Here is a 23,189-nt window from a genome sequence, read left to right as displayed (position 1 = left end):
TTGAATGTGCGGCTACTCGACCTAAGATTTCCGCTGCTCACTTTTGCCAACTATTCCAGCCGGAATGGATGCTTCACCAGGAACTCATCGAAAGTCGTCAACTTCCCTCGCGCATGACCTGCTGCCCAAGCCACCAAGTTCTCGCTGTCTTCACCGAAATAGCCGAACTCATCCCAGTAATGGAAGTACTCGGCGAAAAGATCAGGCATCACAGGCGTTTCCTTGATGAACTCGACGTCCGGAACCTGCTTGTGTTTGATAGTCCTGCCTGAACTCTTCGACAGACTAGCGACGATCTCCTCGATGTCGTAAAATGCCGTGGCAGCACACAATCTCTTTCCTTCAAACTTCTCGGGCTCGGCGAGGATAGCTCCCACAAACTTGCCTCCATCTTCTTTCATGGCGATGAGCGGGTATCGAGTTCGCGAGGAATGCGTGCGAGAGAGGATCCAAGTGCCATCCGAGCTTTGCTTTGGAGCCAAGAACGTCTGGGACTGGAAGTTCTCCATGAAGATCCGGGACAGAAGAAGACGCTCTTGATTGGAAGGCCTCGAATGTATTCTTCGGCTGCTGCTTTGGCGTCGAACGGCACTATGTTGGTGTACTTGCCATTCGAGATCTTGCTGACCGAAGGCAGAGTGCTGAAAATGAAATATTGGACGCCTTGCTCGACCGCAACATCTGCAATTCTCTTGGCGGTGCTGTATTCCTCCTCGAAGGCATTCGGACCGAGTGATGGCGTCGTCATAGCGAAGACGGTGTGTGCGCCATGGAGGGCGTTTTCGAGGGAGGATTTATCCGCTGTATCGCCCTGCACAACTGAGACCTTTTCAGCCAAGTGCTTCGCCTTCTCACTCTTGACGTCTCGAGTTACAGCTCTGATGCTGTACTGCTGAGAGAGCTCGTTATCTTTGAGCACGAAATCCAGCACCGCGCCGCCCTGCTGGCCAGTGGCGCCGAAGATGACGAGTGTCTTGGACATGGTTCGACGATCTCTGGTTATTCGAAGCTTTCCCTGTTGAAACTGTGCCGAGGGTCTTGAGTTCGCTGAGATTCCCTCATGTCGAGAGCACAACGCCGTCTTTTATACATCGCCACCTCCGGATGCCCAACGCTGGCAAACCTGGACTTTTCTGGATGTGTTTGCGATAAATCGGCCGGAGCAGAATTGTCGAGTGTCAGGTCGACAGCTAAGCAGCGAGTCTCTACAAATTTGTGTTCGATGCGAAGGTGGGCGGTCAGAAAGCTCTATGTCAGAAACTAGGCCGGTCAGAAAGCAGGGAGCGTATACCTGCGTCCGATGCAGCAGCTTCTTGCCTTTACGGGTGGAAGTACGTGCAGCAATGTTTGTTGGACAACATGTTCGCAAAATGCGATGAGGGAACTGCTCAATTGCTGGATCCAAAGCCCAGGCCAAACCTCAGAGCAAGTCGTGAAACACACTGGGGATGAATGCGCAGAAAAATCGGTCGCCGATATCAGTCTTCAGAAGGGGATATGAACGACACTGTCTACTTCCAGGTGTGCTTTGATGAGACAGCAGGAAGCCAAATTGAGGTTCCGAACGATGGTTCTGCTGCGACCCGGAATGCTTTGCCCTTGTGCACGGACCGTCGCGATCATTCACTCACGAGGATTCGCCAAGATTCCAGCGACGTCCATGCGATTGTCAATTATCAATATCCGTGTGAACAACTATTGACTATGTTGCATGTGATCGAGAACAGAGTGACAGACGTGGTCTCTCGTCTGTCAGATACGGCCCACGACAAGCGTGACAATGCTTCACATGTAGGCATGTGACGACCCCTTTGTGGTGCACGTGCTCTGCCGCTTACATGGTGGCCCTGATGCGAGTATGGCTCCTTGATGCAGTGCCCTCCCGCTCTCCATCAAACAGTCGCGGGGCCTGGACAACAAACGGGAAAATGCGGCCAAGGCAAGACCTCAACTATCACAGACTAAGGGCAAGTTGTGACGCGGTTACAGACAGGCGACGCCAGCACAGCTGACGCCAAATTCTTCACGCAACTGGATATTCATGTGCAAAAAACACAGAACGCTTCACCATTTTCAACGCAAGAGCACGTGCAGCGGAAAGCGCACTCCTTTTTAAAGTTTCTTTTTCCAATGCTCTTCTCTTCTTCCGACACACCAACAGTCCATGACATTTGGACTGCATCCACTTAAGTCGACCCATCCGATACCAACGCATCCGATCTGGAAGCTTTGGACCTCTGAGGCGACGAGCGAACCGAAGACCAGTATCGCTATGGCGGAGACGGACGACTCCTTATTCGTCAACGACGAAGACTTCGATGACTTCGATGGAGACGAGGGAATGGAAGGCGTGGAGATGGATGATGACGCATATGCTGACTCGCAGATCTACAAAGAAGAGATTGAGAGTCTACCCACGGCTCCAGCCTACGACAAGGAGTTTCCGGTAGTCCAAAAGATGATCAACTCTGTTATCGAAGGACTGCAAGCTACTATTCCAGAAGAGCAGCGCGAAGCCCCCCGCTTCAAACACCTCTATGAATCCTGCGAACAACTGAAGAAGGCCAAATCCACGCCAAATAGGCGTCGCATCAACATTGTGGGCAAGTCAGGCGCAGGCAAAAGCTCGCTACTCAACAGCCTGCTTGGTCGGCCAAAGCTAGCAAAGTCACTAGCTGCCTCAAAGGGCTGCACTCACGTGCCAACATCGTACGAAAGTGCCTTCCTAGGACAGACGAAGGCGCTGGCGGCCAAGGTTGAGTTTTTCACACTCGATGAGATCCGGACAAAGCTCGACCTCATGCTCAAGGACTACTATGCCTGGGTGTACGAGGAGGACCAGGATGTGGCCCCCGAGGAGACTGCAGAACTACAGACAGCTGCTATGACTGCGTTCGATGCATTCCGTTCTCTTTTCAACGAGCAGGACGAGTTTTCGTCGAAGAGGGCGGGAGAAGAGTTTTTGGCAGACTCATACAAGCAGGATCGCAACACCTTGCTGGATACTCTACTGGATTGGTGCCAAGATCTCATCGAAGAAGTAGAGGAGATCGATGGAGATGTCATGATAAAGACCGAAGACGAAGATGGAACCAGCTTTGGAGACACCCGCAACATTTGTGCCTTCAAAGAGTTTGATGATCAGAAGGAGCTGACCAAGTACATCGAGCCTTTTGCTTTCTCGGATTCCAAGTATTCCAGCCCAGCACTGTGGCCCATCGTCAAGATAGTCAGGCAGGGCCTCAGGAACATTCGGATCCTCCAGGAGAACACGATTACCGACTGGCCAGGGTCAGACGATACCAATCGACTCCGAGCAAAGGCGTCTGCGGAGCGCGTCTACCATTGTGATGAGATCTGGATCGTATCGTCCGCCGATAGAATAGGGACTGATCCTTCGGCTATGACCAACCTTGTTCGGTACGGCAACGACATACCTTGCATCGTCGTTTGTACATGCATCGACGACAAGCTCGACGAAGGACTTGCGAACGAAATGGAGAAAGAGGGCGAGGATATCGGAAATCATGACGAACTTCTCAACACGGAACATGATCTTGAGAAGAGGATCCGGGCCCTCGATGCGAAGATCAACATGCGACAACAGGCCATAGAGAAGGGCTTCTGGAAAAGCGCGAGCAATTCGAAACGCATCAAGCTGGATGATACCAAGCGCAATCAATGGGTTGAAGAGATGCCAGATGTGCGAACAAAACTTCTGGAGTACCAAGACAAGTTACAAGACGTCAGCCAGGAGCGCTTCGACCTGTTAGTCGCCGTTCGCAAGAGCTACATCAAGAGCCTCCTGCAAGATACAGTCTCACGGCATCTGGAGCGCGGTCAGGTATCGCTGTATTGTGTTTCAAACCATCATTACAACATGCACAAGACCGGGAAGACAGTGACCGGGCCTCGTCTCTCGGTCGAAGCTACCGGTATACCAGATCTGCGACGCTACATTCTCCAGACTGCTGCACCTCGCATTCTCGAAAATGAGAAGCAGTTTATCAACTCACAAGTCAGCGTCTTACTTCAAGGAGCCAACGTTGTGGCAAACCAACTAAGCTTCGAAGGTGGCGACAAGGTCTTCGCCATGATACAGAACAAGCGCGCTCAGCTCACTCCGCTTTTTGGTCAATACCTGGACTCTGTCAAGTCTTCGGCGATGACCGAATTGAAAGAACCACTGGTTGCGGAGCAGGATGGTTTCGCTGCAGTTGCATTGAAGCGGCTTCAGGAGAAGAAGAAGTGGCACTGGTGCACTTCACGAGCTTTCATTCGCCACGAGGGTTGTCATAAGACACAGAAGCAACCCTACCATTCATGGAACGAACAATTCATGGAGCCAGCCAACTCTATCTTGATCGGAGCTAAGAACAACGGACGCTGGCGGACATTCGAGATCGAGGAGAAAGCATACTCCACGAACTTGCAGGGCGCCCTCGTTAGGGAATGCGAAGATCTTGCGCTCAAGTTGGAAGCAGATACGGCTGAGGTGCAACTACCCAAGCAAGAGCTGCGCGATTTCATGAAGGGCCATGCTCTTCGTCTGGAGGCGATCCACAACAGATTCCAGCAGAAACTCGAAAAATCCCTGAAGTGAGCCTCACTGATCTATTTTCACGCCGACAAGTGCTGACATCTGTAGGGGGATCAAGTTTGAGTCCACCCTAGCCAACAATGGCATTCCCAGTGCGTACTTCAATGTCGCCATGAGAGGCGTCTACGAGACATGTCAAGGAATCCGAGGTATGGATGTAGAATGTATTAGTCTTGGCGACAACCTACTGACAACCACTAGGCACGGGCTCTACAGCTCGAATCATGTCTGTTCTTGAGAACCACCTCCAGCGGAAGGACGAGCATTCCCCGTTCGCCGTTCACTGCAACTCTATGATTGACGCAATCGGCCGCGAACTAGAAGCAAACCTCGACAAATTGCAAGTCCAAGTCGGCAAGAGCATCGACGATACGTGGCTGTGGCTTGAGCCAATGTTCAAGAAGGAAAGCGACGACAGCAAGGACGAGGAGACTGTGGCCGAGAACGTGCAAAAGTATGTGATCAAGGCCAGACGTGAGATGGAGTCTGCCAGTTCTCTCATTGCGAGACTTGAGCAAGCCTATGGGGCGGAGAACTTGCAGTGATGGAGTCAGGATCAGATCATCAGAAGAAGCAGTATGGGGAAGTCGGGGTTGGTTTTCAGATCGGACAGCAGTGTCTGCATGAGGTGGTTATCTTGAGGTTGAAGTAAGCAACAGACTTGAAGCACTCTCATCTCCTCTTGTGCTACTTTACGACAGTATGAACGGTGTCAAAATGACAACTGCACCATCAAACATCTCAGTGGGTCCTCGGCTCCGAAAGCGAGACACCGTCACGTGTTTGTTTCCGAAAATAGTCTAGTCCGATCGTGGCCTTGTTTCTCGCCTTTCCGCCGACGTCACATCTCCTTTCCCAAACCTGCCACCATCTCACAATGTTCCAAAAGCGAGAGCTCCAAGCTTGCGCGTTCCGCTCCCCAAAAGACTGTTAAACGAGCAAGGTCTCGAGCTCCCAAAGCGATCGTCGGCGGATCCGACAGCCATTCGGAGCGACTCTGACGTCTTCAGACCAACCACATGTAGCTCGAAGCTCCACGAATCTTGCATGAGCCGGGCGGGTTCCAGAAGCTCGACTACCGCTCTGGCCCTGCTGTCGTTGCCAGGTTTAGATGAGCAACGACAAGGAATATTATGACGAGCTTTGGGCGCCGATATGCGCGAGATCACGCCGTGCTCTTACTCGTGCGCACGTGGCTGGTCTTTGAGAGACGAGGCCCTTTGACCAGGTGCAAGGGAGTGACGCCATTTGGGTAGCTCGATCATGGACAGCTCTTGGAAAGTGGGAATGGAGAGAAATCTAAATAGATGGCAGGAAGGAGGTGCGGTATAAGAAGGGTGAGTTGTTCCTGACATATCCTGCTTTTGAGTTTCAATCTCTCTACTCTCAAATCGTGATCTTATACCTTTCGCCAAGCAAGCCAAGACTACTTTACCAGAAGCAAACATGTCGTACAACGATAGGGACAACTCTGACAGCTACGGTACCTCTTTCTTCCCTTCCTCGTCATAGGCCTCACTGTGCATCTTATCTGACCATGTCCCAGGCAGCGGGGGAAACTCCTATGGAGATGACAGCTCGCGTGGAGGATATGGAGGAGGAGTATGTTCACACCACATCCTCATTGGCTCAGGAAACAATCTCTTATCAGCACACAGGATTCGAACCGCCTTGGCGGTGACAGTGGCTTGAGCGGAGGCCGCGATCGCGATGACAACTTTGGTGGCAGTGGTCGACGAGGAGGAGACTCTTCATTCGGTGGAAGCGGCAACGACAGCTACGGTTCCGGGGGACGCCTCGGTGGCTCTGGAGGAGGTCTCGGTGGCTCTGGCGGCCTTGGCGGCTCTGGCAACGATTCGTATGGCAGCTCTGGTCGGGGCAACGACTCTTACGGTAGCTCTGGCAATACCGATTCCTTCGGCGGCTCTGGACGCAACACAGATTCATACGGAGGCTCTGGCAACACCGACTCGTTCGGCAGCTCTGGCCGGAATACCGATTCGTACGGCGGCTCTGGCAACACCGATTCCTTTGGAGGCAGCGGCAGAGGTAACGACAGTTACGGATCTGGCAATGATAGCTATGGCAGCTCTGGACGACAGGGGAGGGACGATAACACTGACAGCTATGGCGTATGTCTGCATCACCCCATGTGTCTTTGCTTTTGAGATTGCATTTATCTATGCTCTCTGCTCACTCAATTCTTGAGAATATTCACTAACTTTGGTTCCAGAGCGGTTCAGGCAACGATAGTATGTCTTATCCACTCTCGGGCACCGCAAGTGGCCCTGGTGACTCCCCATATTCCCATATATCACGACCTATCGAGCATTAGACTGACTTCTCCGAAGGCTACGGCAACAAGACCAGCAGCGGCTACGGCGGCGATGACAACAACAACAACAGCAAGAATGACTCCACCACTGGCAAACTCCTCGAGAAGGCTGGAGGCTTCTTGAAGAACGAAGGCCTCGCCAACAAGGGCCGTGAGAAGCGTGAGGGCGCCGGCTACGGCGGCGGCGACTCCTCGTCCTATGGCGACTCGTCCAACTACGGCGGAAACTCGGGCGATTCGTATGGAGGAAGCGACTCTCGCCGTGATAACTACTAGGAGGATTGGCAACACCACGACTCAAGGGTTGACGAGAATCCTGGACGTCTACATGCATGTAGTGGCGATATGAAATGATGACGAATGGAACATTATTCTAGCGGTTCTCACGCAACATGCTATTTCTTCGTTTCGTTTTGCACTGAGCTGGTGCTGCTGCTCGTTGTGGTACTATCTGCTCTGATGTCTGCGTTCAATGCATTTTTCCCACGACTCGAATCACGACATGAGCACAAGTTGCGCGAGATCATCCACTCGAGATCATGCCCTGGCCACCCGTCTTCTGGCTCTGTCTTTGGTACGAAATTTCATATGGACAGGAAGCCCCCATATGCCTCCTCGGGCACAAGAGACCGAAACTCTTCCGGAAACTTCGTTGAACCAGGTAATAAATGACAGCAGCCTGAGATGTGGGACACCCTGTTAAACAGACCGACCTCAGCAACCTGTCGCGGGAGCGACGTCTTGCTATGGACCGTGCGGTAGAAGGGCATCCTTTTGTCCAGAGGAAGTGCAAGCGGAGTGAAGTGAAGCACATCTTGAGTTGAGGTGACGATTTTGACGGGCTCTAGGTGGCTGCAGACCACTTCAAAGACGATCTCATGGACCTCATGGGGAAGCCGCACGAAATGATGTTGTCATCTAAAGGTGGAATGGCTGTCGTTTGCTTCGGCGGTCGACATAGCATTGGCATCGCGGTGGTGGGGCTGGTGTGGAAATCCAAGCAGTGCGAAGGGAGGCATTGCATTTATACAAGGCAAGCCGAACTACTCCATTGAAAGGACAGTGACGTAGGAATATCCGAAGTACCAGCCCTGATAGCATTTGCATGTGTGTTCTGTAGGATTGGCCAAGACTCCTGAGGGCGATGGTGCTTCGAAATGCCCTTGGTATCATTTGTGTCTGTGAGGTCTTCGTGATTCCACTTCCATGCCGAGAGAAATGCACCCCACGTGTACAGCCGCACGCATTCTGTCTACCTCACATACTTGTCCATGAACCGCCTGTGAAAGTCACTCCGTAGCAAGTCGTTCACGAACCGCTTCTCCTTCCCCCTCTCCTCTGTACCTCTCGCCTGGTTCTTAAAGACCACATCGTCATCCCACCTCCGCTTCACCCCATACTCTTCCTTCTTGGGATTCAGTAAAGGATTGCCCAGAGCTATGTCCTTCTCCCGCTGCTCCTCGTCCTTCTTAGCTTGCTCTGCTGCAGCTTTTGCCGCTGCCTCTGCACGTTCTGCTTTGATTTTGGCGAGCTCCCGCATCAGCACTGCCGACTCATCCTCTTCATCCTCGTCTTCTGATTCCGAATCTGACTCCTCTGAGGATTCTGAGTCTGCATCGATGTCCTTCGTCTCTTCCAATACCCGTCGCTTCTTCGCCTCGTAGTCCTCTTCGGGTTCCTCATCCGCCGTCTGGTCTCCTACATCTTCCAATTTCCGCTTCACGCCACCAGCTGAGTCCTCGCCATCCTCGATTCGCAGAGGCTCCCGGTCGTCCACCGTCTCCTCATCCTCCTCCGCAATCTCTCGACCCTCCTTCTTCGCGTAGTACTTTGACTCTTTCTTTAGCAGCTCCGCCTTCAGGTCGCGCTTCGCTTGCTCTGATGGGGCGCCTTGTGTCGCTTGTCGGAACTTGAGCGTCTTGTGCGCGGGTAGCAGGCGCTGGTGGTAGGCTTCGCCGCGCGCGGCTTCCTTGCCTCGAGCTGGATCAAACGTCGGCCTGTGGGCAGTGGTCATGTTGGTAGGAGGGAGAGGAGTAGGAGAAGGTGGTGGCCGTTGAGTGGGAGTGTCGCAGTTTGGTGATGTTTATAGATGGCAAGGTGAAGTGATCAAAATTTAGTTGGAGGCGGGTACTCCCGCGCGAACTTCAGATCTTCACATGCAAGCCAACGACACGTCTTCCAGCAACAACACAACACGAACGATGCGGTGACGAACAAGATGCCACGCGAAGCAGATCCCTCCAACAACGAGCGCGAATTCGTGCTATCGGCGCTCCGTGAGAATGTTCGTCTGGATGGCCGCGCTTTCGACCAGTTCCGGGAGGTGGAGCTGGCATTTGGAGAAGAGTATGGTGTCGCCGACGTGCGCATAGGCAAGACGAGGGTCATGGTCAAGGTCGCCGCCGAGGTCGTCACCCCGTATTCCGACAGGAAGTTCGACGGAATCTTCACCATCTCCACCGAGCTCAGCCCAATCGCGAGTCCCGCATTCGAAGTGGGGAGGTACGACAGGCATGATGCGTGAAGAGGTGGAATGGACTGACTGATATCGTAGACAAGACCAAACCGAAATTCTCCTCTCGCGCCTCCTTGAGAAGACCATTCGCCGTTCAGGTGCTTTGGATACCGAGAGCTTGTGCATCATTGCTGGGCAGAAGTGCTTTCACATCAGGGCAGATGTCCATGTATTAGACTACGATGGGAACATCGCAGACTCCAGCTGCACTGCACTTGTGGCTGCCCTCATGCATTTCAGACGACCAGACGTAGAGGTCCATGGTGAAGACGTGACAGTGTTCGGTCTGAGAGAACGCGAGCCGATCAAGCTTCAAATGCAGCACCAACCGTTCTGCATCACTACCAGCTACTTCGATGGAGGAGAGATCATGCTGCATGATGCCTCACTTCTGGAGGAACAATGCCGGGAAGGACAAGTCATCATATCGATCAACCGCTTCGGCGAGGTCTGCCAGATCTCCAAGTACGGCGGTCCCCCAATCGATGGACTCAGTGTCCTGACCTGTACGAACATGGCGCTGGAGAAGGCGAAGATGTTGGACAACGTGGTCAAGATGAAGCTGGAGGAGGATGAGAACAAGAGAGACAAGGGAGGGTTGATGGCTGAGTTGAGGGCGGACAATGAGCGAGAGCAGGGCTGAAGATATTGTGGCCAACCCGTGACAAACGATGCCGACGTGAAAATGCGAAGCCGATGTTGAGTCTGCGACGAGATGATCAACAAGCGTTCATCGCCATGCCCGCACACTGAATGTAGTCTGCTCCATACGATGAGCTCAGAAGACTGCAGAGAGCCTCACCGGCGGCTGAAGACGTCGCCACGGAGGTCATAGACCCTTGCTTCCGCCGTCATATGCCAACGGGCGCTGCCGGACTGTCTCCTGGCGCTTTTTAAGCAGATCTTCTTCCTTATCGTTTCTTCTTTGCAACAACACTCCACAACTCAAGTACTTCGCTACTTTCGACCTCTCCATCCATCACGAAGGACAGTCACCGACAGTCGTCACTTCGTCTCCACCTCACCACCATCAGTGTCGGACCAAGACCAGGTACAAACCTTCCTCGCTGTGATCTTTTCCGACTGCCATTCTGCATACCAACACTCATACCTTTTCAACTATTGTGGCCCACCTGATTCCCACGAAGCCAAAAGCAGGTGTCAAGGACATACCCAGCACCACCACCGTCGATTTCAGGCACTACTCGAAGCCGACGGCTCTCACCACTCCTCTGGGCTCCAGTTCGACTCCGAGCACCGAGAAGAAGAACTCTGTTGCAATGGACAACTTGCTGAAGACTATCTCCTCGATTCCGTCACTTCACCTGTGAATCACATGTGAATCCGCTCCTGCCGTTGAGTAGCCGGCGTCTCCACCTTCAACGAGCCTTTTCAACAACACACCACCATTGCTACATTCTCACACAACGACAAGGATGAATTTGACTGCCAACTCGATTTCACTCACGGTGCCTGAGAGCCAGAAGCTGTCTTGGGACTGGTCCGCCCTGAGTCAAGAGACTCCCATCGAACGTGCCACCGGCGGCTTTGGTCGAAAGCGTCACATCGAGGGATTTGCTAATGAAAGCTCTGATACCAGCGCAAAGCGAGTGAAACTCGAATCTACTCCAACCGATGGACCCTCGAACAGGTCTCGACTCTCGGCACGATCCACCATGAGGTCACCAAAGGTATCGTCGGCGAGTTCCAGCGATCGGCCATCATTGAATCGCAACCAGTCAAACGCTGGCATCGTCCGCCCCAACCCACCCGCAGCGCCTAAGGTCAAATCCCAAGGGCCGTTCTACATTGATTCCGATTCCGAGGAAGAAGACACCAGTCATGAACCATCGTCTACCATACCCGCGAGACAGGAAGAGGCGCCCCGGCAGAATCGGCCACTGAGTCGATTCGAGACAGGAACATCAAGCGACTGGAAGGAAGCACAGCGACTTGAAAGCCATCGCAAGCGCGAAGAAGCCAAACGCCGCAACGACGTCTCTTTCACAAGCCCATCGACGTTCGGTAGAAACGAGGACTTCAAACCATCGAGATTTGTCTACGATCACGATGAGCTAGCAGGATATTCCAAGCATAGCTCTATGATCGGACACCCTAGGATCAAGAACTCTCCATCAAATGGCAGTCCTGGAGAATCCCCGACTTCCTTGCCATTCAAGACCTCGATCAAACAGGAAGTCAAACAGGAGGGGCGCGACTCGGCAGCGATTACGAGACGAACCCCAGCTACTCAACCGTTCACAGCCTCTGCCGTGATCGACTTGACCGACGATGACCCAAACGAGGTACACAAACCGCCAGGCAAGCCTCTATCCAAAACGCCTCAAGCAAAACATGGTCTTGACTTTCAGTCCCGAGAGAATGAGCGTGTGGAACAACTGGCTGCTCCAGCGAAAGAGCAAGCTGAGAAGAAGCGGCTGGAATATGAGAGGCGAATGGCGGAGGAAGAAAGACAGAAGAGGTCAGCAGAAGACAGACGAAAGGACCATGAGCGAAACCTTCTCCAAGCCGCAGAGTTTGCTCGCTTGCAGCACGAGAAGAAGATCGCAGAGGAGCGAAGGATGGCGGATGAGCGAAAACGCCGCGAAGCCGCAGAGTCAGCTCGCCTGCAGCACGAGAAGAATGAAAAGCTGAGGGAGCAGCAACGGCCCCAAGCAGAGCTTCAGAGGCAGTCAGAGCATGCAGAGCGTCTGCGAGACCACAACAAGCATCTGCCAAACCCACAAACTGAGCGCAAGCTGCCTCTCTCGTGGCAAGAAGAAGACCATGCTGCCGAGAGGCGGCGCCAGGAGCGTGAGCTCGCGGAAAGACGGGAGATGGAGGAGCGGGACTTAGCATTCAACAAAGCTCGGGATGAGGCCCAGCGGAAGCAGGCTGAGGAGCGCCGACAGGTTGAAGAGAGCAGACGGGCTGAGCAACGCAGACAAGCTGAACAACGCAAACAAGCTGAGCAGCGCGCGATGGAACTGCGAATGCAGGCACATAATAAAGCCAGGGCCAAGTTTGATCGAGAGCAAGCCGAAAAGGAGAAGATCGCGGAGGCGCAGAGACTTTACGAAGAGAATCAGAGGAGACTCGAGCGAGAAGCACACAAGGCCTGGGCTGCCAAGCCCCTCACTGACCGGCAACGCGAGGAGCAGCGCGCACGGGAGGAGCGGATCCAAAAACAGCGAGAGCGGAATGCTCAGAACCGACAGCACGCCGACGACGATATCCGTCTGAACGAGCCGAATGTATCAAACGCCTTCCAACCTCAATCGACGTCAGGCCTTGCTCAACGAGATGGGCCTGTGACACATAGTCATCGATCTGGAACCGTGGGCACATCTCACACGAATGAGACGCAAGTGCCAGCAGAGAATACGCTCCGAAGAATCGGCTTCAGCGGGATTAGGGAGATTACTCGAGATGACACCCAGCTCCTCAAGTGGAGGGCAATGTTCGATTTTACTTGGGATGTTGTTGTGAAGAACTATCACACGTTCTGCCACCAGAGGAAAACGAAAGATGCTTTGCGGAAACGACATGCTGGTTTGGTCGAGTTGCTTGATGCGGCTGGCATCGATTCTAGGACAATCAAAGAGCTCTACGAAGGAGATCCCAAGATCTTGGACAGAGTCAATAGGTTGGTTGATGATTTCCGGGCGTCTCCATTGTACGACGAGACGAAATCGCGGCGCAAGAACGAAAAGAAGCAGCAGCAGCAGCAGCAGCCGAATGAACGTCAACAAACCGCGCTTCCCCCGCCGGCCGCCGCCCAGAAAAAGGGTCCCCTTGCTTCGATACTGGCCAAGACAAAGCCGCGACCTTCGAATGTCTTCAGTAACATCACTGATGTTCGAAAGACTGCGACGCAAGGCCCGGCAGACCTTTCGGTCATCAAACCTTCGGCCAAAGTCGCTCCGGAACCACTGCATCACCGACCGACGACAGGAGGAAAGGCCCTCGATTACACGTTCTTCTTCAAAACGCTCGAGCACCAGGCCAAGGTATGGCAGGAGATGTACGAACCCGAGAAGAGGGAAGAAGAGGCCATCGATCAAGACGACTACCTCTACTACATATACGTGGTTTTGCGGCGCGAATGGGACCTCGATGATCTCGAACGGTGCAAGCATAATAGTGAGCAAGAGCCCGAATGGATGGAATGTCCTGGTGCGTATGAAGAGCTCAACCAGGCAAATACCGCTGCTAGCAAAGAAGTCATGCGCGTAATTCCTGGGCGAACGGTCTTTGCGGATGGCGATTCAGAATTTTCACTCAAGAAACGCAATGTCCCAGGAGGGGACGGCGAGCAACTACTCGAGCTCAAGAATCCTCTTGTCGGAACGGTGGAGACGATGGTAGTGAGGAGAATGAGGACCTTCGAGGATCGCATTCTCCCTAAGAGCAAGCTGACGTGGCGGCCGAAGATCGTGTACCAGATCAAGCAACGCATCACAAAGGAAATCAACGACGAAGTCTTGGACACAACACAGGAGGATGTCGAAGAGCGACCCGTGAACGACACGATCTACTATGATCTCGAGCAGGCCAATGAGGCAGCCGCTACCCACTTCGTTAAACTGACATACCATTCGGAAATTTCCCACCAGAATGTGCGCTCATACGAGATGAAGCAGACCGTCGACTCAATCCTCGAGCACGTGGGCGTCGGACAGACGGTTATACTGACGACTCAAGACGATTTCAAGATGAAAGAAACCACGGCGGTGAATGTGTGGGTCGCGGAGCTCTCGGCGGTGGGGCCAAGGAACTGACGACCACCATGATGTTTCGAGACAGGGGGCCGGCGTCCACACCTGGACATGATTTAACGAGCGATGTACGACTAGAGTCTCCTTTCCAGCATTCGCCTCTCGGCTTCGATTATCATTTTTGAGCCATCGCTGGTTCAGAGGTTTCGGGGCTGGGGCTCATTTTGCAGTTTTAGATAACACGAATACGGAACAGTTCCTCAAATTGAGATATACTGCCAGTCCAAAAGCAATGGAAACCGCCACGTGGAGAAGGCCATGAATTGCGCGAGATCACAAGCGGATTCTGATGTAGTGAAACTATCAATGTCGAGAACGACTCTTCTGAGCTCCTTAAGCTACCTGTTGACGATCTTAGAGCAACAAATCTATTCCATTCGAGAACTGACCGCCCCAGGAGTGATTCAGCTCAACCCGCATAGCCTGGCAACTACCATCCAGTGCAGAGCTGCCAGAGACCATAGCCTCTTGCCACAGCGACAGGTGACGGGCCAACCGTCCTTGCACGCACTGTGGCTCAGCTCAAACGCACTGCGGCCGGCGTAATTCCTTCCTGATCCTCATAATCCCCATTCTCATCCCATATTCATCCCCCCGGCACATACTCAATCCCCGGTAACGTCCTCTGCCTCACGCACATCCACTCCCGCTTCTCCCTCCGAAACTCAAACGAGCTGACACTCGACCTCGTGACCCCCGGCGGAATCCCATGGCTCTCAGCACTTACCATCACACTCCCATATCCCGCCTCCAGATCTAGCTCGCTCGTTGAGATTTCAGTAACGATCGTCTGATATCCGGGGCATGTCTCAGCAAGGGTCCGGAAAAAGCTGACCACGCCGTGGAGGTCGGTGGAGTCACTGTTGGAAAGAATGGGATAGTCGCTGTAGGTGGAGAGGTTGGGCGCGGGCCCGCTGGGGTCGTTGCGGTAGTGTTTCGAGAAGCAGGTCCAGGGCGGCGTGGTCAAGTCGAAGTTGTGATTGTTGAGGGCTGCGAAGGAGGCGACGACAACCGACTCGATTTGCCGGGAGACGATGGTTTGCGCTTTGGCGGTCTTCTTGACTTCTCCTTCATCGTTTTCTTCTTGCTTGTCCTGGTGCATGTCTTTGGAGTGGATTGTGAATTTGGAAGGAATTTGGAAGATCAGTGGAAGCTCAGCGAGGTGTGCGTATGCAGGTGAAGTCGGCGGCTCATGCAAGGGTCGCGATCCTCCTCGGCTTCAGGTCCTAGGGCATCTCAGCCGAGATCGACAATGTTTTTGTGTGAAGACGGTTTTGGACACCAGACAGACATTTGATCGATATTTATATGCCTCTTCAGATCGGCCCAAGCGCCGCAACGTACGAACTTGACCAACAGTCGCGAACAGTTCCCATTCGAGCAGGTCGACGGGTTTAGGGAGCAGAGCGGCTGAAGTGTTGCTCGGACTTAGTATCTACTGCGCGCATTGGAAGTCATGCATACCTTTAGCGGGACGAATCATAGCCAGACGAAATGGAGTGTTCGGGAGGAGCGGGAAAAGTGGAAGGTGGAAGGCTGAGCGTGGCCACTTGAAGCATGTGATTGTGGTGTCCGTGCACCCTGTGTGGCGTCTCCTGGACCCCTTGGCACGACTGCATATACTTGTCCTGCTAGACATTTATCAACAACACCTCTGCATTTGCCAGTGCGAACGAAGATTGTTGGAGGTGAAGCATGAGGAACGAAGCTCCTTTCTGGACACAGGTGCGACGATGAAACAATTGGTTTCGACCCTGTACATTCCATGGCCAACGTGACCTGGCGACTGAAGCACAAAGGAAAGGCCAGTTCCGCCATGTGTTGTACGTGTTGTAGAACACTGTGCGACTGACGAGCAAGATCTGCCGATGGTGGAACCACGTCCGACATCCTATTCTTGCCAACCTGCTGCTTCTCCATGCCGTGATCTATGTATATTTCGCTGAGTGTCAACAAGAGATGTGAGAATTCGATTCCAATCTGGGATTCATGTTTCGCTGATCGATACCTTACGCACCAGGTGGTCCGTCCGAAGCACAACCAAGTCCAAGCGCTCCGAAGAACGACTTCAGCTGCGTCTCGATGAAGCTGCTCTCAACAAGAGGGTAAACGAGGGAATGGAAGCCGCCGACAAGAGAGGATACTTGAAAGGGCCGAGACAATACTTGGACTTTGCAGCCGTCGCCGATGTTTTCGACGGCAGATCGTCAAGAAGCGGGTCGACATCGTCGTCAGACGTGTCGCCGCGCACGCTGCCAGCATCTGTGAGAGAGCAGAAAGGAGAAAAGGCTGGTGGGATGATAATGGTCAGTGGGCTGGTCACAAACGTCAAGGATCCAAAGCGAAGGCAGATATCGAGGGACGTAGAAAGAAGACACCTTGCCGGAGGGCCAATTATCGAGCGGCAGAGCGACGACAAAGGTAGCTACCAGGTTCGCTGTTGTCGTCGAGAAACTCAGAATGGCGATGAGTGGAGGGTTCTTCGGGTGAGGCAGTATATGTACTGGGCACCAAGATAGCCTGTTGCCACTCGTTACAACTTATCGAATAGGAACTCATCATCTCCCAATGCATCACTCTCTTCCACCACGAAAGAGGATGTCCCAGTATACGAGGCGTAGCCTTCCACAAGTACTCGTACAATAGGGAAGTCGTCTTTGGTTTGACCTTGCTCGTCGTGAAGACTTCCAATGAAGCCGCCGCGGCCTCCGAGGGAGTTCGAGACGAGGGAGTGGTATGTTGCTCTTTGTGTGGCCGAGGGTGAGCCTTTCGCATGTGATAGAGCGACTCTCGCCGCTACTCCGCTACCTGTTGGCGATCGATCGATCTGTTGGTCGGAGAAGAAGCAGAGGTCAGTCTCGGCTTGTGTAGACTGTGCAATAGGCTCTCCCGCTTCTTTATCGACAACGATGATCGAATAAAGAAAGCCTAGGTCGTCGTGGTCAGGATGAGAGAACAAGTATCTCAACTTTGGGTTCGAGTTCACAGCGGCTTTCAGAAGTCTCGTTGCGGTGTTCATGGCGGCGATATCGACTTTGCCTTTAAGCCCTCGAGGGAACCCGATCTCTTTAGCAGAAATGAAGCAGTAAAAGGCGCCACCATAGCTGAAGTCTGCGGTAACCGACTGTCGCTCTCCAAGTTCTGGCCATCGAAGATCTTGAGATAGTTCAACTCCAACATCCAGCCCTGTAGTGAAAGATGGTACTGAGATATGCGAGACTGGTCTCGAAGGATCTGAACGAGTCCCATCCTCATTCGTAGGCACTGTCACCTCCACCAATCCACAAGGACAGTGCAGCCCCAAAGAGGCAGCCCTCGTCTTCGCATCGAAGTGTACCTCGTCTCTCTTCGGAAACACCGTCTTGTCATGCGTGTCGAGCAGAAACCGCCCGAGAGCAATCGTAGCGTGTCCACACATGGTCGAGTAGCCATCATTCGTCATGAACAAGACGCCCATGTGAGCTTCGCCGCAAGTCGTAAGTTCCGTGTCTGGCCGCAGGATCGCTCCGTACATGTCATTGTGGCCTCGAGGTTCGAGAAGCAGCTTGCGGCGGATGTGGTCGTGGGACCGTTTCGCTTCAGCTCGTTGTTCGAGTAGTGTGCCGGATAAGGCTGGGTAGCCATTCAAGACGATACGAGTTGGTTCGCCGGTGGTGTGCATGTCGATGCATCGGATGGCTCCTTTTGAAGTTGATAGATCCTTGACAATGTCCATTTTGAGATCTTGATCTTACTCCGGAAAGAAAAGTTGCACCGCTTCTAGATGGCTGCCGCTCCTTCGGGGACTGTAGAGACAGAGAGATGATGGCAAAGGGCGTGGTCGTCGGAATCAGGGTCCGTGATCGGACTGCTTCCCGTGCATTCTCTCGTGGTCTCGTCTTTGAGGTACCGTAGGTTCTTGACATTCGGGTAAAAATAATGCGATTTACTTTAGCCTTCATGCTGTTGATATGATGCTGATAGTGACGTCTGGAGAGGTTGGGGGAAAGAAGTGGCCCGCCAAACACCAGGCTATCCAATGTGCACGTTCAGACTCTGTAGGTAATAGCTCGGATGGATGACATTCCATGTATTCAGTTGAAGATACCAGATTCATGAAGAATCTCTTCTTGAACATTCATCTCGTCTAATCGTAAATCATATAAATGCAGGCGTATCTTTATGCGTCCAAAGGCAAGATGTCCGACAAACCCAACAGCTTCAATGCACCATCCAAGCTGCCATTCGTGATGTTGAGCGCCCTCACAGCCTCGATATGCAGCGCACCCAGTCCTTCCAGCGTCGACGTCAATGACGGCCACGGGCTTGGACCGTAAGGAATAGGCGTGCTGACAGTGTTGACTTGACCAGTTGCAGCGCCAAAAATGGCGGTGCCAATCTCCTTGACCCATTGCCATGGATCAGAGTACCCGTCATTGCTACCTGCATCCCAGTACTCCCAGCCTACGTCGCCACCGAAGTTGGCATAGTTGGATTTCAATGTGTTGATGGTGCTCTTGTACGTGTTGATGCTGTACCATCCACTGCCGCCGTCGTTGGGGCTGTCGAGAACACCGAGTACGACTCTGTCTGCGGCGTAGCCATTCGAGATAATAGCATTGTAACCCACAGGAGACGAGGAATCACCCCAGCCGTTGTAGAATTGCGCTGGAAGGATGTCAACCATCGTGCTATTCCCAGCACGCCCCTACTGCTCAGACTTACCATTGTACCAATTTACCAACTTGCCATTAGGCTTGCCAGAAGCCGTAGCCTGGGAGTCAAGGGCCGAATACTTGAAGCCGCCCAATCCATATTCGCTTGGCTGAAGGTCGGTGGCCACAGGAGCCATCGTGAGGATGAAGTTGGTGCCGAAATCTTGATTCAAACGTCGCAGGAGGTTCAATGGGCAAGAGACGTCAACTTGTTCTTCGATATCGAGGTCCAGACCGTCGATCTTGTGATACTTAAGAGTGTTCGCGAGCGGCACGTAGTAGTCATCGTTCTGTAAAGAATTAGTTGACACTTTTTGAGTGAATATCATTCCCACGTACAACAGCACCGTTGCTTCCACTGCACAGACGAGGGTAGCTTCCGGCGGCAGCACCTCCCAGCATCATCATGACCTTGACGCCTTGAGATTGCAATTGTGCGGACTCTGACCATACGGTGTCCCAGATGGTGTCGTTCGGATTGTTGTCGTTCAGAGTGATGTCTCCTGGGTTGTCGTTTATATGCACAGCAGCCAGGTAGATGTGGGTGACCTTGGTATTTTGCTGGACGAGGGGAAGCAGGGAGAGCTGACCACCAGATGTCGTCCTGAAAGTCTGCACATACACAACAGATCGTGGCTATCCAGACTAGTTAGATTTCCTGTTCTGCCTTCGTTTTGCAGCGGTGCAGACATACTGGATTGTAGCCATCGCCACGCTTCTCGAGGGCGGAGTCAGGGGGGAAAAGACCAGCTGGCAGCGCTGCTGCTACAGACAGCAGGCCCAGCCATGCTGTGAGGGAACGAAACATGATGAAAACAGACTCCCAAGACGAGTCCTAGCCTACCGTTTGGGCCGGATCCAACGTCACCGAGCACTACACGACCTTTATACCTACAGAAATGGCCCTCGGAAGATGGGGTATGATCGGATAGGAACGACGACAATGGCTGGCGGAATCAGTCTTCACATCCATCGACTGTTCCTTCGACCAACGGCGCCATTCGGTAGCCCTGCATCATGGGCGTGAAGATCCGAGTACCAGTCAGGAAGCTGTAAAGGTTCACGCAGACAGCATGTGGTGGTTGTAGACAGTAAACTTCCGAAATAGCGAAGATCGCACCCCTAAAGAAGCAGAAATGGCTTGCTCGAGGGAGCTGGGGTGGGAACTGGCGTCGGTGGCGGGCCATGGTAGAGTAGCATTGGGTGGCCCAGAGATGCAGTAGTATCGAGCCAAGTGGGATGGAACGACTGCCAAGCCCGTGAAGATGCGCAAGTGGCAGGCTGACTACGAGTGGGTGTGGCGGTCGGAGGGAGGGCGGAGGGGAGAGGTGTTGAGAGCGGGAGAGTTGGCTGGGTGGAGCCGAAAGGGAAACTTGTCGTTGGTGCCTGAGGCTGCAGATCTCGCCTTCGCCTTCTCGCCGATGAACGTGCAAAATTCCTATCGATTCCAAACAAATGGAGAATCTAAAATCGAATATGAACCTCTTGGCATGGTTCCCTATGCAAACAGATCAAAAGGGGTAGTGTCGCCCAGTGAGTGCATGTCTCGACCTCGGCTGTCGCTTTTGGCTTGGACTTCGACCGACTTCACGCCCTTCAGTCTAAATATCAAACCCGGGATCCCTTATTCCAAAACAGCCAATCTGCGGTATTATTTCATCTGGTAAGATGACCGCCAACGACTCACATCAGACATGCGGCCAGCACTAGTCAAAGCCTTCTCCAATTCCCCAGCGTTGAACAACCTTCGCCGCAACATGTCCAACTTCCGCATCGTCGAACACATCGTCCGGACCCAGCACTCTCGAGAACGCTGGGCAGCGACAGAATTAGGCGAGGAACATAGACTGCGACTCCACGTGAAGCAATACATTCCCCTCTCCAATTCGCACCCACAACCGGGGGACGTAACCATCATCGGCGCTGTAGCCAACTCATTCCCCAAAGAGACGGCTGAGCCCTATTGGGACGATCTCTACGAGGCATTGAAGGCAAAAGGGCGCCGGATCCGCAGTATTTGGATTGCAGATCCGGCGAATCAAGGGCAGAGTGGTGTTTTGAACGAGAGGATCCTTGGACCTGACCGTAATAGCGCCTTCTTTCGATGTTGAAATGGACATGGCTGACTTCGTTTAAGCGAGCTGGTGGGATCATGGCCGAGATTTGTTGTTCTTGATCAATCAATTTCAAGATGAAATGCCTCATCCCATAGTTGGCATTGGTCACAGTATGGGGACTGGTCATCTGTGAGTGAAGCACCCAAATAATGGGTTATACTTCAAGCTCACACCTTCGTACAGCGCCCACCTCTCCCTCCTACATCCCCGCCTCCTCCACTCAATCATCTTCATGGACACCGTAATCCAACGTGCCCACAATAAACCCGGCCTGATGTGGTCAGCCGCATCCGCAAACCGACGAGATCTTTGGCCCTCCCGTCAGGCCGCCGCTGACAAGATGCGTGCGAACCCAGCCTTCCAAGTATGGGACCCCCGTGTCCTAGACAAGTACATCGAATACGGCCTTCGCGAACTTCCCACAGAGCTGTATCCCGAAACTCCTACAGACGGTGTGCCTGTCACGCTGCAGACGACGAAAGCACAGGAGCAGTACAATTATGTCAAACCTACTTACGATGATGATCGATTGCTCTTGGAGAAAGCTCAAGTTTGGAGTGAGTTCTATCCGGAAGATAGAGAAGACGTTGGTGGTGAAAACTTCTCTCGCTCGGAGAACAAGATGCTCTGGCATCGTCTGCCAGAGCTGAAGCCTAGTGTGTTGTTCATTCCTGGTGAGAAGTCGGGGGTGTCCAGCCCAGAACTGCGCAGGCGTAGGTTGGAGGTCACTGGTACGGGACCTGGTGGTAGTGGAGGCTTGGCTGAAGGAAGAGTGAAAGAAGCAGTAGTCGATGCCGGGCATCTGGTGCCGTATGAGCGGCCGAGGGAAGCTGCTCAGGCAAGTGCGGCATTTCTCCACGATGAGTTGGAGAGATGGACATGCGAAGATGAGGATAGAAAGCAGCGATGGGGAAAGCTGGCGCGGAGAGAAAGGGTTGACATCAACGATGCGTGGCGAGATGGGCTCGGCTTGAAGTCGAAAGGGGAGGCGAAGAAGACCGCTCCGCCCGAGAAGCTGTGAATGAAGTAGCCAAGTGATATGTCATACAATATACAATGTACTACCAGCACCTTGCGATCATGGTGCCGAGAACTTGTAATCATATTGCTCCTTCGCCTTCTTGAGAAGCTCGGCAAGCTCATCTTCCTTTTGCTTGAACTCCGGCTCTTCCTTTATCCTCCTCTTGTACGGCTCGTTGGTGATCGTGGGCTCGTTGGGGATCGCAACGCCTCTCTTTACAGCAGGTCTGGCGTTGATGCGTTCCCACCATTTGTAAAGGTTGGGGAATTGCTCGAGGTCTACACCTGCAAAGTATCCCACGTTCACCCACGAAAAGTTGGCGATGTCAGCGATGGAGTACTTATCTCCAACAAGGTAGTCACGACCCTTGAGGCGAATATCGAGTACACCGTACAGACGTTCGGTCTCTCCGACGTAGCGCTGGGTGGGGTAAGGGATGCGTTCTTTAGCGAGTCGATAGAAGCTGGGAAAGAAGCCATTGTCAGTACTCGTTCAGTATGCCGGTTGAGTAGTTTCTTACTGGTTGGCCTGCCCCTGCATCGGACCAAGACCGCCATGTTGCCATGCAACCCATTGTTCGCAAAGCGAAAGCTCTGGGTCCTGCGTGAAGGACAACTTGTGCTCAGGGTCGAAGTGTCGTGTCAAGTACGAGAGGATTGCGGCACCCTCCATGATACCAAGTCCACCGTTATCATGGTCTACGAGGACGGGGATACGTCCATTGGGTCCCTTCTCAGTGAACCACGGCTCTTTCTACTGCACTGTTAACTTCGGTGTTCCCTGCAAGGTCGTGGGTGTTCGTACTTGGATGTTCTGGCCGATGTGGATCGATTGCCAAACATAGTCTGGCTTTCCGTAAGCCTCTTTCAGCTCTTCGAGGATAATGCTCGCTTTGTGGCCTGTATGAAGATGTCAGTGGAGGACGAACTTGACCATGACAAGCTTACTCACCGTTCGGGGTGCCAAACGTCAACAACTCCAAGCCCTTGTTGGCAATCAATGAATCGGGTCGCTTCTCAGACATGGTATCGTTGTTCTGCAGTACAGTAGATGTATTCGAGAAAGACCTCCTGACGATGGGAGCTGTGGTTCTGGCAAAGTGGGACGCGGATTGCTGTAGCCGCAAGAG

The 23,189-nt window shown here is 53.1% G+C and overlaps 11 protein-coding genes across 11 annotated transcripts; 5 read left to right on the top strand and 6 right to left on the bottom strand.

Moving 5' to 3' along the window:
- Positions 1-50: 50 nt before the first annotated feature.
- M409DRAFT_68864 (uncharacterized protein) lies at positions 51-982 on the bottom strand (the record flags this gene model as incomplete). The annotated part of the gene is made up of 2 exons (XM_033818021.1): positions 51-494; positions 533-982. 2 exons carry the CDS (start codon positions 980-982, stop codon positions 51-53), a joined length of 894 nt encoding a protein of 297 aa, XP_033663792.1.
- A 1,290-nt stretch (positions 983-2,272) lies between these two features.
- Positions 2,273-5,145, top strand: M409DRAFT_26754 (uncharacterized protein; the record flags this gene model as incomplete). Its single annotated transcript, XM_033808254.1, has 3 exons — positions 2,273-4,599; positions 4,649-4,749; positions 4,802-5,145. 3 exons carry the CDS (start codon positions 2,273-2,275, stop codon positions 5,143-5,145), a joined length of 2,772 nt encoding a protein of 923 aa, XP_033663791.1.
- Positions 5,146-6,046: 901 nt separating this feature from the next.
- M409DRAFT_26753 (uncharacterized protein) lies at positions 6,047-7,211 on the top strand (the record flags this gene model as incomplete). The annotated part of the gene is made up of 5 exons (XM_033808253.1): positions 6,047-6,083; positions 6,147-6,202; positions 6,259-6,732; positions 6,834-6,852; positions 6,952-7,211. 5 exons carry the CDS (start codon positions 6,047-6,049, stop codon positions 7,209-7,211), a joined length of 846 nt encoding a protein of 281 aa, XP_033663790.1.
- A 976-nt stretch (positions 7,212-8,187) lies between these two features.
- Positions 8,188-8,949, bottom strand: M409DRAFT_57950 (uncharacterized protein; the record flags this gene model as incomplete). Its single annotated transcript, XM_033813777.1, has 1 exon — positions 8,188-8,949. One exon carries the CDS (start codon positions 8,947-8,949, stop codon positions 8,188-8,190), a length of 762 nt encoding a protein of 253 aa, XP_033663789.1.
- Positions 8,950-9,153: 204 nt separating this feature from the next.
- M409DRAFT_68862 (uncharacterized protein) lies at positions 9,154-10,093 on the top strand (the record flags this gene model as incomplete). The annotated part of the gene is made up of 2 exons (XM_033818020.1): positions 9,154-9,437; positions 9,490-10,093. The coding sequence occupies 2 exons, from the start codon at positions 9,154-9,156 to the stop codon at positions 10,091-10,093; spliced, it is 888 nt and encodes a 295-aa protein (XP_033663788.1).
- Positions 10,094-10,886: 793 nt separating this feature from the next.
- Positions 10,887-14,231, top strand: M409DRAFT_26750 (uncharacterized protein; the record flags this gene model as incomplete). The annotated part of the gene is made up of 1 exon (XM_033808252.1): positions 10,887-14,231. The coding sequence occupies one exon, from the start codon at positions 10,887-10,889 to the stop codon at positions 14,229-14,231; it is 3,345 nt and encodes a 1,114-aa protein (XP_033663787.1).
- Positions 14,232-14,814: 583 nt separating this feature from the next.
- Positions 14,815-15,330, bottom strand: M409DRAFT_57948 (uncharacterized protein; the record flags this gene model as incomplete). Its single annotated transcript, XM_033813776.1, has 1 exon — positions 14,815-15,330. The coding sequence occupies one exon, from the start codon at positions 15,328-15,330 to the stop codon at positions 14,815-14,817; it is 516 nt and encodes a 171-aa protein (XP_033663786.1).
- Positions 15,331-16,761: 1,431 nt separating this feature from the next.
- On the bottom strand, positions 16,762-17,943 carry M409DRAFT_26748 (uncharacterized protein; the record flags this gene model as incomplete). The annotated part of the gene is made up of 1 exon (XM_033808251.1): positions 16,762-17,943. One exon carries the CDS (start codon positions 17,941-17,943, stop codon positions 16,762-16,764), a length of 1,182 nt encoding a protein of 393 aa, XP_033663785.1.
- A 222-nt stretch (positions 17,944-18,165) lies between these two features.
- M409DRAFT_68860 (glycoside hydrolase family 18 protein) lies at positions 18,166-19,730 on the bottom strand (the record flags this gene model as incomplete). Its single annotated transcript, XM_033818019.1, has 5 exons — positions 18,166-18,184; positions 18,404-18,875; positions 18,933-19,212; positions 19,262-19,558; positions 19,617-19,730. The coding sequence occupies 5 exons, from the start codon at positions 19,728-19,730 to the stop codon at positions 18,166-18,168; spliced, it is 1,182 nt and encodes a 393-aa protein (XP_033663784.1).
- A 949-nt stretch (positions 19,731-20,679) lies between these two features.
- On the top strand, positions 20,680-22,060 carry M409DRAFT_68859 (uncharacterized protein; the record flags this gene model as incomplete). The annotated part of the gene is made up of 3 exons (XM_033818018.1): positions 20,680-21,007; positions 21,060-21,168; positions 21,223-22,060. 3 exons carry the CDS (start codon positions 20,680-20,682, stop codon positions 22,058-22,060), a joined length of 1,275 nt encoding a protein of 424 aa, XP_033663783.1.
- A 57-nt stretch (positions 22,061-22,117) lies between these two features.
- On the bottom strand, positions 22,118-23,084 carry M409DRAFT_26745 (uncharacterized protein; the record flags this gene model as incomplete). Its single annotated transcript, XM_033808250.1, has 4 exons — positions 22,118-22,523; positions 22,581-22,813; positions 22,865-22,959; positions 23,012-23,084. 4 exons carry the CDS (start codon positions 23,082-23,084, stop codon positions 22,118-22,120), a joined length of 807 nt encoding a protein of 268 aa, XP_033663782.1.
- Between the last annotated feature and the right edge of the window lie 105 nt (positions 23,085-23,189).

The sequence above is a fragment of the Zasmidium cellare genome (assembly GCF_010093935.1).
Source record: "Zasmidium cellare ATCC 36951 unplaced genomic scaffold M409scaffold_33, whole genome shotgun sequence".
In the NCBI taxonomy this organism is placed as follows: domain Eukaryota; kingdom Fungi; phylum Ascomycota; class Dothideomycetes; order Mycosphaerellales; family Mycosphaerellaceae; genus Zasmidium; species Zasmidium cellare.
The sequence above is the reverse complement of the archived record's forward strand: the minus strand, read 5'-3'. Positions and strand labels throughout refer to the sequence as shown.